The sequence below is a fragment of the Arvicola amphibius genome, chromosome 6 (genome assembly GCF_903992535.2).
Source record: "Arvicola amphibius chromosome 6, mArvAmp1.2, whole genome shotgun sequence".
NCBI classification, from domain to species: domain Eukaryota; kingdom Metazoa; phylum Chordata; class Mammalia; order Rodentia; family Cricetidae; genus Arvicola; species Arvicola amphibius.
Window position 1 is genome coordinate 41,737,857 of NC_052052.2, and position 16,847 is coordinate 41,754,703.

At 41.8% G+C, this 16,847-nt stretch overlaps 1 protein-coding gene across 3 annotated transcripts in view; it reads right to left on the bottom strand.

The window, feature by feature from the left end:
* Positions 1-16,573, bottom strand: part of Usp24 (ubiquitin specific peptidase 24) — a 142,879-nt gene extending 126,306 nt beyond the window's left edge. For 2 of the 3 annotated variants that reach the window (XM_038333425.1, XM_038333424.1), the window contains exon 1: positions 16,209-16,572. In XM_038333425.1, the coding sequence (XP_038189353.1) occupies positions 16,209-16,523 (315 nt within the window). In that variant the 5' untranslated portion in view covers positions 16,524-16,572. Of the gene's footprint in view, positions 1-16,208 lie in introns of all 3 variants that reach the window. The other variant, XM_038333426.1, reaches the window with a different exon arrangement.
* Positions 16,574-16,847: the final 274 nt, after the last annotated feature.

Genomic DNA, 16,847 nt, shown 5'->3' on the forward strand with positions numbered 1-16,847 from the left:
ATACAGGCTGACATAGCACCTTGGGAAGTGACAGCAACTGCTTGGCTGCCTCCTGACACCCACCGCCCTTCATTAACTAGAGATGGAAAATTCCTAAAGAAGAAAACAAGGGGTTGGGGTTCCATAATAACTCTGACCTTCTAACCCAAATAGTACTTAACAAAGGGAACCATGATGCCTAAAGAACAGAAACTTCGTGAGGAAGACACACTTAATAAGATGACCTACAGTTAAATACTTCCTTACGTTACAAAGAAATGCATGGTTGTGCAACACTTGACTACTCAAGAGGCTACAGCAGGAGAACTACTGCAACTGAAGGACAGTCTGGGAGACATAGTGACTTCTAGCCAGCCTGGTCTACAGAGTGAGATCCTCTCTCAATCAAACAACTTGAGTGTGATGGTATATGCTGGTAACCCCAGTACTTGGGTGGCTGAGGCAGAAAGAATATTGTACATTTGAGACTTTGCCTTAAAAAAATAAAAAGACATAAGACAAAGTGAACAAAATCCACCTGAGGAAACAGGAGGAAGAATTTTTTTCCTGATTTTGATAATGAGCCAAAAGTCACAGCCTTCTAAGTGACAAGATTTGACATACCAAGGGACACATCTGCATGTTTCCTTCTAACCCTGAGATAAATCTTCTATTTTAATCCCTAAAGTTATAGCGCTTAACTTTGTTTGCTGGAATAATGGGAAGGAACAGCAGATAACAGTGAGTTCTGTAAATAAGTGTTCCATTTTGTAAGAGACACTTGCTCTGTAGCCTTGACACCTCTCCAGATTATAATCATATGCACTGCATGAATAAGAGGTAATGTTGCATCATTTCTGATCTTTGACCTTAGTGAATGTTTTGAATTCCTTTACTACAGACCTATTCTAGTCTTCAACCAAATGAAGTTCAGAATGATGAAAAACTCGCTATTCCCTACAAATCTGTGGCCTCTCTGTGCACATATTGTAAACTATTGTTTTTATGGTACAGATTACATATATTTGGCCTGCATCATTTTGATAGGAACTGAGAGTTACTTACTTACCAGATTCATCAAAAACAAAATACCCTGTTTCTGTGTGTTTAAGACTGAAGTTATCAATGATCTGTTGCTACTATAATTCACTAGAACATTTCAAAATAAGGCAGATACCATGAAAAATCTCACAAAATGAAAATAACATTGTCAATAATTTTAGTACCCTAACATAAAACACACCACAAAAATCAAAGTAGGAATAAGGCAGAGGCCAGTTGAAGGGGTTTTCATTTTATAGGGCTGCTGCTACTTCCATCTCTAGTAAGTCTTTCAAATATTCCCAACATCCATCCAGCTCTAAATGACTTTTGAATTAACAACAATCATAAAGAGACTTTTAACACAGAAACAGATTAGTTCCTGTCCAGATATGGTGGTTGACACTGTAATCCAGCACTTGAATGGTGCGGGAGAATTGTCTGTATTCTGTCAATCATGTTTTAAATAAACGCTGATTGGCCAGGAAGGAAGTATAGGCGGGAAAACCAGACAGGAAGTAGAAATGATGCAATGAGAACAGGAGAATTCTGGGAAGGAGGAAGCTGATTCTTCCCACTCCTGCCCGGAGTGATCTGCCTCACTGAAAAAGGTACTGAGCCACATGGCTAACATAGATCAGAAAAATGGGTTAATCAAGATGTGAGAGTTAGCCAGTGAGAGGCTAGAGCTAATGGGCCAATCAGCTTTATAACTTATAGAGATCTCTGTGTTATTTCTTTGGGGCTTGCCGGCTGTGGGGTACCAGGCAGGACAGAAACCCACACAAACAGGCCCTCATGTTACACTTGGAAAGTTAGGCAGACAGATGGCCACAATATGAAAACCCATCTTTAAAAAAAAAAAAAAAAAGCAAGCAGGGAATGGTGGTACACACCTTTAATCCCAGCACTCTGGGAGACAGTGGCAGGTGGATCTCCTAGTTTGAGATCAGCATGGTGTACAGAGTTCCATGACAGCCAGGGCTAAATAAGCCCTGCTTTAAAATATTAAGCAATTTCTTTTTTTTTTTTTTTACATTTATGCTTTTAGGACAAAAAAAGGCATCATTCTTTAGAAACAGTGGTTGAGACATTATCAACTCATGAATATTAAACATTCAACAAGTAAATACAAATTCTGTACATTCTGTGGCACCAAAAAAAAATTTCCCTTAAAAGACTACACTTCTTCATAGTTAACTATATATACTATAATATGTATATATACTTCTATACTTCATATTTAGCTCATAATTTTAAAGTCTCCAGCTTCTAAATATCAAACATAGTTTATTACACTTCAGACATAAGAAATCTACTAGGCTCAAGGCTGTAAGAAAGAAGTATGGTGGTTCTAATGTCAGCTTAATTGGATTAAGAAATTTCTAGGGCACCAAGGAAGCACAGTTTTGTGTCTGTTTCTAGGGAGAATAAACTGAGATGAGAAGACCTGGCCTGAATGTGGGTCACAGCACCCCTGGCTGAGGTCTGGAGCTGAAAAGAATGTAAACAGGAGAAAAGCAATTCTGTCCTTTCTCTGCTTCCTGATTTGCTTAGATTAAAACAAGCTGTGAGCCCTCCTGCTGCCATGGCCTTCCTACATGACAGACTGTGTCCTCTCTAACCCGAGACAAAATAAATCCTTCCTCTTTAAGCTATCAGATCTTTGTCAGGTCTCTGTCACAGCAATAAAAAAAGAACTAAGAAGGGGCTATGTCTGATTTCTTCCTCCTTGTACTTATTCTCAACACCTACCTCAGTGCCTAGCATACACAGTAAATTCTTGGCAAAAACTAGCTAATCTGAATGCTAGTTCCAGTAAATGGGCATTAACTATTTTGCCACTCTGATAGTTCAGTATTATGTGTGCTGTTACTAATAAAGTTTCATCTAAATAACTGCTTAGATTTTTTCCGAGTTTTTCTTCAGTGAACTCTTTCCATTTAATAAAAATAAGAAATTGCCGTTCTGTTCTTTTAAGAATGTACAATTTCTGCATATAAAAGACAGAAAGAATCAGGTGAGTGGAATCCTTAAAAACTGCAGGTAGATAGGACCCTATCAACGGCCTAACGATTCTAACGCTGCTATGGAACACAGGAACAAAAAAAACACCACTGTCAACAATTCTACCTGAATTCCTCTGTATTCTATCCCTTTTACCTAAAAACAAAGCCTCTTAATAGCTGCTTCAAAAATACAGTCACAGATCTTTCCAAAGCTGGCAGTTAGACAAGCCAGAGATCAGTCAATACACACAGCCATAGTTAGGAGAACAAAATGCTGTGAGATACTGGGGAGGACACATGTGGGGGCACAGAAAAGAAGTGGGCAGGGCAGGAAGAAAAACTAAAAATGCTGCTCACACCCAGACTCAACCTGTGGAATCACAGTTTTCTTATAGTTAGGAATAAGACCAGATCAAATAGCTAGATAACCAATGTGAATTCTAGTTTTTATAAAATAATTCCTGTGACAGATAACCTTGGTTGTCAACTTGACTAGATCTGGAATCAACCAAAAGGTATGCTGCTGAGCATGCCTGTGAGGTACCATCTCATGAACTATCTGGATGGAAGGCCTAGCCTAAACATTTGATGACAGCATACACAAGAGCACACGAAGAAGGAAACTGATTTGTGCATGCCTGTTTTCACTCCTGGTGAGTTACCTGTCCAACTGCTATGGCAGCGTTTCTCCCTGGTATCAAAGCCAGCTTCCAGGGGCTTCCAATATAGACTAAAGACCAAGAGTGCTCCAGGACTCCCCCAGCCTTCAGCGCCAAACTGAGACTATATAGATCTTCTAGCGTTACAACCTCTCAGCCTCTCTAGTGTGTGACAGCCACTGTGGGTCTACACAGACCATACTGTGTAAGCCAGTCTAATAAATTCAATATATAATCCTCATTCTCTAGCTCAATTATGTGATGGTAAGCAATAAGCTTTCTTTTATTTTATACTTCAGTTAGGAAAAAAAGTTCAGCTTTTTATACTTAATTTTCTTTAGAAATCATTTTTCGAGTAATTTTAGAATCTATTTTTGAGAACTGTTAAATGCTTTAGACTTTTTAATTACTTGTATTTAAAGGGCAAACAACAGAATTTGGTAGTCTGTATATTAATGTTTATTTTACATTTAATAAAACTTATAGGCCATGAGAAACTCAAGAAAACTGGTATGGAACATCAGTTTAAGAAGTGTTACACTCATTAATGCTGTGGAATATTTGTTTAATGATGCAGATGTATCACATTCTTTTATGCTACATTATTCTTTTATGCTGCATTTGTTTAACTCTGTAAAGCTGTGTTACTTTGCCTGTTTAAAACACCTGATTGGTCTAATAAAGAAGAGAGAAATAGGCAGGGCTGGCAGGCAGAGAAAATAAACAGAAGGAGAAATCTATGGGGGAAAAAAGAGAGAGGAGCGAGAACAGAAGAAGAGAGACACCAGGGGCCAACCACCCAGCCACACAGCCAGCCACAGAGTAAGAAGGAAATAAAGACATAGAATAAGGAAAGGTAAAAAGCCCAGAAGCAAAATGTAGTTAAAGAGAAACAGGATAATTTAAGTTAGAAAAGCTGGCTAGAAACAAGCCAAGCCAAGGTCGGGCATTCATAAGTAAAATATACCTCTGTAAGTTTATTTGGGAGTTGGATGGCGCCCCACCCCCACAAAAAAAAAAGAGAAAAAAAACAGGTACAGAAAACTTTAATTCAGAAAAATCAAAAATAACATAAATATTTTAGTATTAGCTTATTTTAAGTAGTATGTATATATCTACATGCAAACATGCTTAGTTTTATAGTTTCTAACTTCTCAAATTTCAATAAATGAAAAAAATTAAAGCCAAGCATGGTGACACACACATATAATCTCAGCACTTGGGAGTTAAAAATCAGGAAAATCATGAGTTACATAGCAGGTCTGAGAACTGCCTAAGTACCTGAGCTACATGAGGCCCTTTCTCCTTGGGAAGTGGTGAGAAGAAAAAACTAAACTGTCCAAGGGGTGTGTGTGTGTGTGTGTGTGTGTGTGTGTGTGTGTACGCGCCTGTGCACAGGCCAAAGGTTGATACCAGGTGTCTTTTTAAGTCACTCTCCACCCTCCACTATACTTTATGAAACATTGTCTCTCACCGAACTTGGAGCTCACCTATTCAGCTACACTAGCCAGCCAGTGAGCTCCAGGGATCTATCTGTCTGTTTCTGCTTGCCATATTGACTTTATTTGATGCTCTGGTTTATCTTATGTCAACTTGAAACAAGCTAAAATTATCTGAAAGGAGGGAACATCAATTGAAAAAAATACCTCCATAAGATCCTGCTATCAGGCATTTTCTGAATCAGAAATTGATGCGGGAGGGCCCAGCCCTTTGTAGGTGGTGCCATCCTTGGGCTGATGGGCAAATGGTCCTGAGTTTTATAAGAAAGCAGTCTGAACAAGCCATGGGCAGCAAGCCAGTAAGCAGCTCCCCTCCATGGCCTCTGCACCAGCTACTGTCTCTTGGTTCCTGCCCTGTCTGAATTTCTGCCCTCATTGCTTTGATGATGGCCTGTTATATGAACTGTGAGTGAAATAAACCCTTCCTCCCCGAGTTGCTTTTGGTCCCTGTGTTTCATCACAGCAACGGTAACCCTGACTAAGGCATGTGGGTTCTAGGAATGCAAGCTCAGGTCTTCATGACTACCCGGTGCTTTAGTTACTCTTGAAAAAACACTACTTACAGAAGAGTTTATTCAGGCTTATGGTCCCAGAGAGATAAGAGCCTGTTGTGGCAGGGAGGCATAACACAGCAAGCAACAGGAATGGGGGCTGCAGCAGGAGACTTAAAGCTTCACATTTTTTTAAACCATAAGCACAAAGCAGAGAGAACAAATGAGAAATAGTCAGTGCTTTTTATACTCCAAGTATACCCCAGTAACATACTTTATCTAGCTGCACCTTCTAAACAGCCTCAAACAGCACCACAACTGGGGACCACGTGTTCAAATGCCTGAGACTATAGGAACGTTTCTTACTCACACCACCACACACGGCACACACTTTACAGGCTGAGCCATCTCCTCATTCTAACTAAGGTACTCATTTTGGAGAGAAATGAGGCTCAGAAACGTAAACTGACTTGCCCAGTAACATAGCTAGCAAGTACAAACCCTGAATAGGAATGTACAGTCTCCCCAAAACCCTGGTTTAGCATTCCTTCAAGTATCACTTGTCCTTCAGTTTCGGAGTCTCCTTCTAGCCATCCATTCATCCACTAAGTAATTACTCTATCAATCAACACAAACCAGGAACACTACAGTCACAACACACAGATATAAACACCTCTTTAAACTAAAATCTCATCATCACCATCAGGGCTTTACTTGATGGATGCACAGTATGCAGTGGGAGAATATAGATATTTGTGTACTTCATAAAAAATGGTTTATTAGCTAACCTTGAGGAATAGATCAGTGTTAGCCAGGTAAGCGAAAAACAAGGAGTGCAAACGCAGATGGCAGTAACCTATAAGGGAACAGGAAGGTGAGAGATAAGATCAAGTAAGATATGGAAACCTTGTAATAAAAGAATTTAGATCTCACCCAAAGGAAATGAAGAATTATAGATACTTATGACCAAGGTTATCCCATGATTAAAGCTTGCTTGCATGTTAGAACGATCATTCTAGTGCCATAAACAGAGATACAGATAAACATTAAGAAAAGAGTCAGGCATGGAAACTAGAACAGAGTCAGAAAAGGAGCATGCATACATACACATGCATGGCCTTTGGGGCCAGAAGAGGGCCCTTTTTTTGTTAAGTTTGAAAGGATTCAGCATTTATTGCATTTCCCTTCTTTTTTTAAAATGATTTTTATTGAGCTCTTCATTTTTCTCTGCTCCCCTCCCTTCCTCTCCCCTTCTCTTCTACCCTCTCCCACTGTCCCCATGCTCCCAATTTACTCAGGAGAGCTTGTCTTTTTCTACTTCCCATGTAGATTAGATCCATGTATGTCCTCTGTTGTCTAGGTTCTCTAGGATTGTCATGTGTAGGCTGGTTTTCTTTGCTTTATGTTTAAAAACCACCTATGAGTGAGTACATATGATAATTGTCTTTCTGGGTTTGTGTTACCTTACTCAATATGATGTTTTCTAGCTCCATCCATTTGCCTGCAAATTTCAAGATGTCATTATTTTTTTCTGCTGTCTAGTATTTCATTGTGTAAATGTACCACATTTTCCTTATCCATTCTTCTGTAGAGGGGCATTCCAGATTCTGGAAATGACTAACAATGCTGCTATGAACATAGTTGAGCACATGTCCTTGTGGCATGATTGAGTATCCTTTGGATATATACTCAAAAATGGTATTGCTGGGTCTTGAGGAAGGTTGTTTCATAATTTTCTGAGAAATCGCCACACTGACATCCAAAGGGGCTGTACCAGTTTGCACTCCCACCAGCAATGCAGGAGTGTTCCCTTTACCCCACAACCTCTCCAGCATAAGCTGTCATCAGTGTTTTTTTATCTTGAGGGTCTTGGTTCTTACAGGTATTTGTGGGCCTCGTGATATGGGTGCTGGGATCCAAATTCTAGTTCTCAAGACTAAGCAGATGTAAGCCATCACTCCAGCTCTGACAAAAGACTTCAATAGAAGGGAGGGGGTTTCCTATCATAACTGAGATAATTGACAGAGGGAAAACATTTCTATTTTTGTGATACCAAAACATATTTTAAATAGTTTCTAAGTGCCTTGCTGTTGATTTACAAGTATAAATTTTAAAGTGCAATTTAATTTCCAGCTGAAACTGACAATATACAGTATAAAACACAAACTCACTGCAAGCTGGATCTGAAAGCACACATCCCAGAAGCTGTGAGTTTCTGCCATTAAATGTCTGACCAATAATCTTGCTTTAATTTCTGAAGTCACTTTGAAGACCTACTGATAAAGACTATAAGCATCATGTTGTTTCAAAACATATTTCTGATATAAACTCATGTGAAAGCATGTTAAATAATGCCAACTGAATTTCACAACGCAAAAAAATGGATCGAAATTATGGGACGGCAAACATCAACAGAACAACTGAGTTTACCTTAGAAGTGAGAAGCAACTAAGATCTGCTTCTTTGTAAGAGAACAGTCAAGTCTGAGACTAGCACTGGAAAAATGGTTCACAAACCTTTACACCATGGCCAGAGCACTTTCTTTACCTTTTTTTCCCCTGGTTTTTCAAAACTGGATTTCTCTGTGTAGCTCTAGCTCTCCCAGAACTCACTCTGTAGACCAGGCTAGCCTCAAACTCAGAGATCCGCCTGCCACTGCCTCTGGAGTACTGGGATTAAAGGCATGTGCCACCACAACCACAACCACTTTCATTTCTAAAAAGATTACCTAACTAAAATTTTGATTTACTTGAGTTTAGCTCTTCAGAACAATAAAAACAACAAAGACTATAGCTTTATAATCCATAAATTCGATTAAAGTAATTTCTAAAAACAAGTCAATCCTCCTCACACAGAGAGAAAATTGTAAGCCACCAATGGTGGGGACAAAAATTTTCACTATTGGGAAACACCATAAACACAAAAACAAAATGGTCATATGTTAAAAACTCACCACAGATGCTATCACCCACCACCACTGTGAGCATAACAAAAAGTCTACAAAAAATTGTACGAAGCAATTGTGACTAAAAACTGTGACAACACTCAACAATAAAAATTTCTATGTCAACAATGAGAAATACAATAACCTTTAAAACAAAATAAATGCTCTCAAAAAAGCAGAAAACACCTTCTTGTTCTGAAAATGAAGAATGATTTTCTAAGTTACATAGCTGCAATCTACCTTACCCAGCCTGAGCTCTCTTATCTGATTTCACCAGATATCTGAAGCTTATTTATCTGTTGGATGTTCTAATTCTTTTTAGGATTTAACTTTATTTTATGCATATGTTTTTGTCTGTATGTATGTGTGTACACCACATGTAGAGACAGGAAGAGGGTGTTAGATCCCCTGGAAGTAGAGTTAATGGCAGCTGGTTTTGAGTCACCATGAGGGTACTGGGAGTTGCGCTCAGAAACCACTGGGCTGTCTCTCAATTTCCCTTTAAAAACAAACTGCCGGGTAGTGGTGGTGGTGCACACCAGCACTCAGAGGCAGAGGCAGGCAAATCTGTGAGTTCAAGGCCAGCCTGGTAGACAAGAGCTAGTTCCAGGACAGGCTCCAAAGCTACAGAGAAAACCTGTCTTGAAAATAATAATAATAATAATAATAATAATAATAAGAAGAAGAAGAAGAAGAAGAAGAAGAAGAAGAAGAAGAAGCAAACAAACCAAAACTCAGTTAAAATTAAAACAAATAGTTTTAATTACCCGTTCCTAGCCTTTTTTTAAATAAAGCACACTGAGACATCACTCTAGCTTGTGACATCATTACAAATGCAGACATCCTCTTAGGTTATGGTACACACAAAGGTGTTACCAATCACCCAATAAAGCCTTAACCAGCCGGCTCTCAAGGTTCCTCTCTCCCATCACCAAGCTGCTACTGACACTATGCAGTCAAAGGTACCTACTCCTAAGAGCAAACCACCTCATGTGAAAGTATGTTTAAACACAGGGAACGGAGCCGGGCGGTGGTGGCGCACGCCTTTAATCCCAGCACTCGGGAGGCAGAGGCAGGCGGATCTCTGTGAGTTCGAGGCCAGCCTGGTCTACAAGAGCTAGTTCCAGGACAGGCTCTAAAAAAGCTACAGAGAAACCCTATCTCGAAAAACCAAAAAAAAAAGAAAAAAGAAAAAAAAATAAATACAGGGAACGGGAACAAGAGGAGGCAATGGAGTATACACGTCACAAATGCAGGGTGGGGAAATAAGCCGGCATGGGGCACATGCAGTGCTCCAGAGGTGGAGGCCAGCCTGGGTTACATGAAACCTTGTCTCAAAACCAAAACCAAAACCATACATACAAACTCCTCCAATAAAAAGGGGAAATATCTGTATGCGAAGTGGGGGGTGAGGTACAGCAAGAAGGAAAGAGGCAGGCTGGTGAAGGCGGTGCGGGAACTGACAAGCACAAAGTATAATGATGCAGACCTATGAAAATGTCATGGAGAAACCCATTTCCTTTATGCTAATCAAAAATTAAAACAAATAGAACAACAAAGCTTAAACACAAATGAGTAAGTCTAGGGGCTTCAGTGTATTATGAGAATGTTTTGAAATGGTTCATTCTTACTCAGAATTAGAAAACCTAAATCTGACTTTGAAAAATTCTATTAAAACTTTATTTTTCCCCCCTTTTTAAATTTTGAGACAGAGTTTCTCTTGTGGCCCTGGCTGTCTTGGAACTTGTTCTATAGATCAGGTTAGCCCTGAACGCAGAGATCTGCCTGCCTCTGCCTCCTGAGTGCTGGCTGGGATTAAAGAATTCACCTATTAAACTTTTTGATACTTTCTTATTACAAATTTTTCGGGGCTAGAAAGGAATGTTAAAAGCATGTACTGCTTTTTGCAAAGAAATTGAATTCAGTTTCCAGCATCCACCCCAGGTAGCTTACAACCACCTGTCACTCCACCTTCAGAGGATCCAACACCTCCAGCCTTCACAGGCTCCTGCACTTACATTTACGTGTATTCTCTCTCTCTCTCTCTCTCTCTCTCTCTCTCTCTCTCTCTCTCTCTCTCTCTCTCTCTCTCTCTCTCTCTCTCTCTCTCTCTCTCCTTCCCTCCCTAAAATAGATCTTTGTGAAAAATCAGAATTTTTTACCTTAGAATCAAATCTTATATAATATTTGGGAAATAAATCTAAAAATATGAGTGCATTAACATGTTTTCCTATTAAAAGATGAAACCTTGCCAGGCCTGGTGGCACAGGCCTTTAACCCTAGCACTTAGGAGGCAGAGGCAAGAGGATCTCCAGGAGTTTAGGCCAGCCTGTTCTACACAATGAGCTCCAGGCCAGCCTGGGCTACACCGAGAGACCCTGTCTTTACAAAAATGAAAACAAAAACAAAGTCCACAAAACCCTGCAATCTCTTTAAATTATCAAAGCAGTACATTCATTTTTCTAATATTGAAACTGATTTCAAATCCTAAGCGAATAAGCTATATGATGCTGTCCTGGTCTATTACAATAGACTAAAACATACACTCAAGACACGGAGAAGACCAATTACAAATATTCTAAAAGCAAATGAGGGGTAGGGAGATTGCTTAGCAGATAAAGGCCATAATGATAAAAGCCTCAAGGATTTAATTGCCAGAACTCACATAAAAAGCTGGAGAGATGGCTTTACAGTTAGGAGCATTCCATTATTCTTGCAGGAGACCCAGGTTTGGTTTCTACATGGTGGCTCACAATCACCTCTAACTCCAATTCCAAGGAATCTGGTGCCTTTTTCTGGCCTCTGTGGGTAATTGGCATACATGCAGTGCTCAAACATACATACAAGCAAAACATTCATACACATAAACAAAAACAAGTAAATAAAAAAGCTGAACATGGTAGTATACACTTGTAATCTATGCTGCAGAACAATCTTTGTACACTATAAATATGTATTGCTCTCAATGTTAATAAAGAACTGACTGGCCAATAGCTAGGCAGGATTTGGGGGGCAGAGAGACACTGGGAAGAAGGGCGGAATCAATGAGTAGCGAACAAGACGAAGAACAACATGGGAAGTTCACAGATGAGGCAAATGATCCTTGGGGGAGTACATAGATTAATAAACATGGGAAGTTCATAGATGAGGTAAATGTGCCTCAGGGAAGCACACAGATAATAGAAATGTGTTAATTTAAGTTTTAAGAGCTGGCTAGAGACAAGCCTAAGCTATTGGTCGAGCAGCTATAACTGGTTACAATATGATTAGTTATAGTACTATGACTATTATAATATAATAGTCATAATTAGTAATAAGTCTCTGTGTGATTATGTGGGAACTAGTGGATGAGACAAAAAGTCCACCTATAGATCTCTGAATTCCTACAGCAGCATGGATGGCAGAGACAGGCAAATCTCTTCAACATCAGAATCAACTGTTTCAAAAAGGTGTAGAAAAAAACAATCTCACACACACACACACACACACACACACACACATCCCACTAAATAAAAACATCTTGAAGCAAATGACAGGGCAATTGAAAAATGAGAATCCAACCCTTACGTGAACTCATACACCTAATTCATAATGATCGTAGAGAAATGTTTACTTTAAAAACTAGGCTATGCTGACTAATTTTTCAGACATTTTTATTTCATTTACTTTCAAATGATCTGAGGATTATTTTTTCCTAAATGATTTTTTGTAAAAAAAATTTATCAAACCATAGTAAAGCAAACAACAGATCATATTTTCAGATCACTTTAGTCAAAATGTATACTCATTTGATATTTATACTAAAACACACTAGGACTGTTATATTTTAGGAAAAAATAAAATGATTTTAATAGGAGCCTCATTTATAACTGGGGGAAATATGATAAATTAAAAGAACTACACATCATGGTGACTTTAATTCCCATGTGTTTTACATGTGCTATATGACAGGCCCAACTATGAGGCCCTTAACCTAAGAAAACAAAACCAAACAAATTTAGGAACTCTTGCAAATATTTCTGACATATTACTACCAAAGGAATGTGCACATTCAATAAAAACAAAACAAGTTCACAATTACTCATCTGATCAGAATATGAAATGACATTCAGAGTATTAACAAATAGAAATGGACAGCTAAGAAGTTACTTCATTAGTTAATGTGAAAGTCCCTTTTAAAAACTTTTAGCATTTTCTGAGACAAAATTAAAAAGGGAAAGGTATATTACATAATTATTAAATATTTCACAATTATTAAAATGTCTAAGATGTTCAGGATACCCGCTCAGACTTTACAGATCTTTGGGCAAGATTATGAAGACCAACTCCAAAGCTCTAAGGAGAGCAGAACTGGGGACCAGCTCTCAGCAGTGGCAAAAGGGCACAAGGTTGACTCTGGCCACAGAAAACAGTGAAGGCTTCCTACAGTGGGAGTTTTAAAGCTCAGGAGAAGTTATTTAGAGCAGTTGTGAGATCTCACACTCTTTAATAATAGAACAGACTCCTTATTTGCCATGGAATGGTTCTGAAGTAAGGCCATTCAAATTCAAAATTAGAAGGGTTCTTAGAGACCCTTCCAGACCCAAAGACCAAGAACTGCATCTACATTCACACCCAACAAAACTAGCAAGAATAAACAGCCTCCTTTCCAAAGCAGTACCTTTACTTAATTGGAGGACATTACAAAGGCTTTCTATGAAGTCCATGTGTTTTGCGCGTTATCTGGGTCTCTCTAAATGCAATAAATTCTCTTGCTCTTAATGAAATGCAACTTTTGCTTTTCAAAATTTTTAAAGCAAATTCTAATTACAGAAGGGCCCCAAATTACCAAACTGATTCTAGATACATGACCTTGGAAAGTCTCTTCTTGTAAACCGTAAACCAAGAGCCCGAAATGAAAGACCATTAGAATGTAAACTCTATGTTCTGTTGGCCACTCTACCCCCTGCCAGTGGGACAGGGCAGGCAATGAAATGCTTACTGACAGAATCATTGAGTCATTGCTGTCCCAAAATATATGTCAAGTGAATACAACCATTTTCTTTTTTAGTTTTTTTATCCCCCCCCATTATTTTTTATCCACGTGCTAAGGATGGAACCCAGGGTTTCATGGACACTAAACACATCCCACCACTGAGCTGCATCCCTGGCCTCATTTTCTTCCTTTTTAACTAATTAAATTTTAGTCTGCATTACCTCAAAAAAAATTTAAAGGACCCTAAAAATAAAATTTCTTATGCAAAAAGCAGAAATATATTTATTTTAAAATATGGGACTCAGGTTTTAAAAAATAGGGGTAAATTATTTAAAGCTGGCCACCATCACTGTTTTTACTCTAATTCTCTACTTTTGATCCATTCCTGTAGCCAGTTTCTTTTTCCTGTGTAAGGGAGGCTTCTGGTCCTATTGGCTGCCTCTGTGAGGACAACTTCCCCTTTGGGACCTGAAAGGTCATTTCTGTAAAGCAAGGGGACTGTACTAATTATTAATTTCTAAAGTCTCTGCTTTAAAAAAAAAAGAATAATTCTGCTTTCATCCTACCCACTAACGTAGATGTCCTGATGCCTTGGATTGGTGCTCACCCCTGCTGGAATCAAGAACAGCCTCACAATTGGCCTCTCTCCCTTGTTATCTGTACCAGACCAAAGGAATTCAATCCTGAAACTATTAAATGGATGCAGTGAAAAGCTCCTGGCTTTTGATGACAGAGAGCTGGACTGGAATGTAGGTTCTGCTACTAATTCCATACCTAAAACGGTGACGTAGTAACTATTTTTACTGAGGATTAGTAAAATGTACTGAGTAAATGAACCTGACAGGCCTTTCAGAAGCCACATTTCCCCACTACTTTTGTGACAAGGACACACAAGCTGCACGGGTGGCACGGGCGATGGCTTTAAAACTGAGCTTACTCTTGCCACACTGGTATGGTATCAGAAATTGGCCTTACCCTGCCAGTGTACCACAAGAGTAGAGCAGCCCTCATCAAAACTAGTCCTCAGGGGCTCTCACAAGTCAGTGCTCCAGCCTCCCAGAGCCCCAAACCACATGGCGGGGTAAATTAAAAGACAGAGTCTCTGGATTTTACCTGAAAGCAAACTTGTCGTCTGCTGTTCAAAGAGATTCTTCCGACTTAAATGTACAGGAAGTAAGCTAATTTAACGTGCTGCAAGTACTCTAACTTGTGTTGATTTTCAATCACAGGAGATTAAAAGCAGGAACAGAAAATAAAATTTCTCACATGATGAAAACAGCGAGCTTTGCGGACTCGTACAAACATGTTCAGAAAAGGTGATAGCTTGCTTCTTGATTTCAAAATAGGTCAACTCTGGCAAGAGCAAGGGGAGGAGTGCTGGGGGCTGGCAGTAAGAGTGACTTAAGAATTGTCACTTTCATTCAAGGCGGTGGTGGCGCACACCTTTAATCCCAGCACCGGAGAGGCAGAGGCAGGCGGATCTCTGCGTTAGAGGCCAGTCATTTTTCTGCAAATTAATCATAAACACCACGGCTTCTGGGTGACTTATCCTTGTTTTGGCAAGCTTGTCATCCTCTCCCGTATTCCTTTACCGCAATGTAAACCAAAGCACTAAAAGGCCTAGTTTCCACTACTTAAGTTTTGAGGTGTCTGATCAAACGCACCAGAGTCTCTCCCTTCTCTAGGCTCTTCAGTCCGTCCCCTTCTCCTCTCGGGTCCACGCCTCCCCACATCCCCATCAACCTCCCTAGGAGCATCTTTCCTCACCTCTAACTTCCCCTCATCTGTGTCGGTGGTACTCCCCTTACCCACGCTGGGTCCCAGCTTCAACCTCCCATTCCTGACCTTCTGGTCCTTCCTTAGCTCCTCTTCGGCCCAAGCTTCTCACTCTTTTTCTCTGTCCGGTTCCGCTACCTGTCAGCACACACCTGACCGCCCAACCCTCCAAGGCAGACCTTGTAACAGGCAGACCTGCTCCTTCGCCTTGCATTCATTCCCACAGGCGCTGGTCCTGTCTAGGCCCTCCTCATTTGGGGGGCACTGTCCTCTTTCTGACGGTTGGCTTAAAAACCCAAACCCTTTTCCTGACCCCAAACAGCTCTCCCGTGTGACCCGGCAAAGGCCTCTATTCTGGCTGGCCTATCGCACTATCTCTGACTCTGAACCTAGTACCTACCCGAATCCTTCAAGGAAATCAAGTGCCACAAATACCCGTCCACAAGACACCGGTTTTGACACCTGATATTCATGCCCTTCCCATCTCCCAAGCCAGGAGAAAGTGGAAATGTGGACTCTCCTCCGCATGCCTCCAGGGACCGTACCCCTACTCAGCAGGTAGCCCAGGAGACCCCCCCCCCTCCACAGCCCAGGTCCGTGTACCTAACTCCATGCCGGCAGACTTCTCCCCCAAAGCCCTTCTCCCCATTTGACCCCGGTCTAGTGACCCCGTCTCTGACCAGAGACCGGGCTGTTATCTCTGTACCCCCCACCCCCAGTTTCGTTACAGTCCCCGCCCAAGAGTCCCGCTGCGAGCCGGGCGGGCTGCGCTCCCTGCCCACGGGACTCGAGCAGCCGCCTCTACCGCGAGGTCAGGGCAACCAGCGCCACTCACCTCCGCGTCCACCACCTCGTGGTAGGCTGGCGGGGGGTCGAAGCCGCCGCCACCTCCGCTGCTCCCGCCGCGGGAAGGCCCGCCGCCGTCCCCGCTGCCATCGCCCCGTGGGCCGCCGCCCGGCCCCGGACTGGGGCCCCCGCTATCCATGGGCTCGTAGCCGCCGTAGTCCAGGCCCGGCCGCTCGTTGGTGAGCAGCGCCACGGCCTCGTTGATGTCGTTCTTGGCCAGGCGCAGGGCCTTGCGGATGGTGGCCGGGTCCGAGAAGCCCATGCACAGCAGAGTGGTCATGTGCTGCTCCTCCTCCGATTCCATGGCTCCGGCTTCAGAGCCGCGCCGGCCGGCGGGCGGGCGGCGAAGCTGCGGCTCCCGGGCCTGGCGGACCGCGCCGCGCTGCTTTGGCGCCGGCCCCGCACCCGGGCGGGGGCCCCTACGCTCCTGCCCCGCGCGCTCCGCAGCCGCGGGGCCAGGGTTGGGCGCGTGCGTGGGCGCCTCGAGCCGAGCTGGAGCGGTGGGGCTCTCAGGCGCGGCCGGCCAGCCCAGCCCTGCGCGCCGCCATGTTGGCCTGCTCCTCCTCCTCGCGGGGCCGCGCCTCCGCTCCCGGAAGCGGCACTAGCGTTCGGCAGGCCGTCCCCGGGC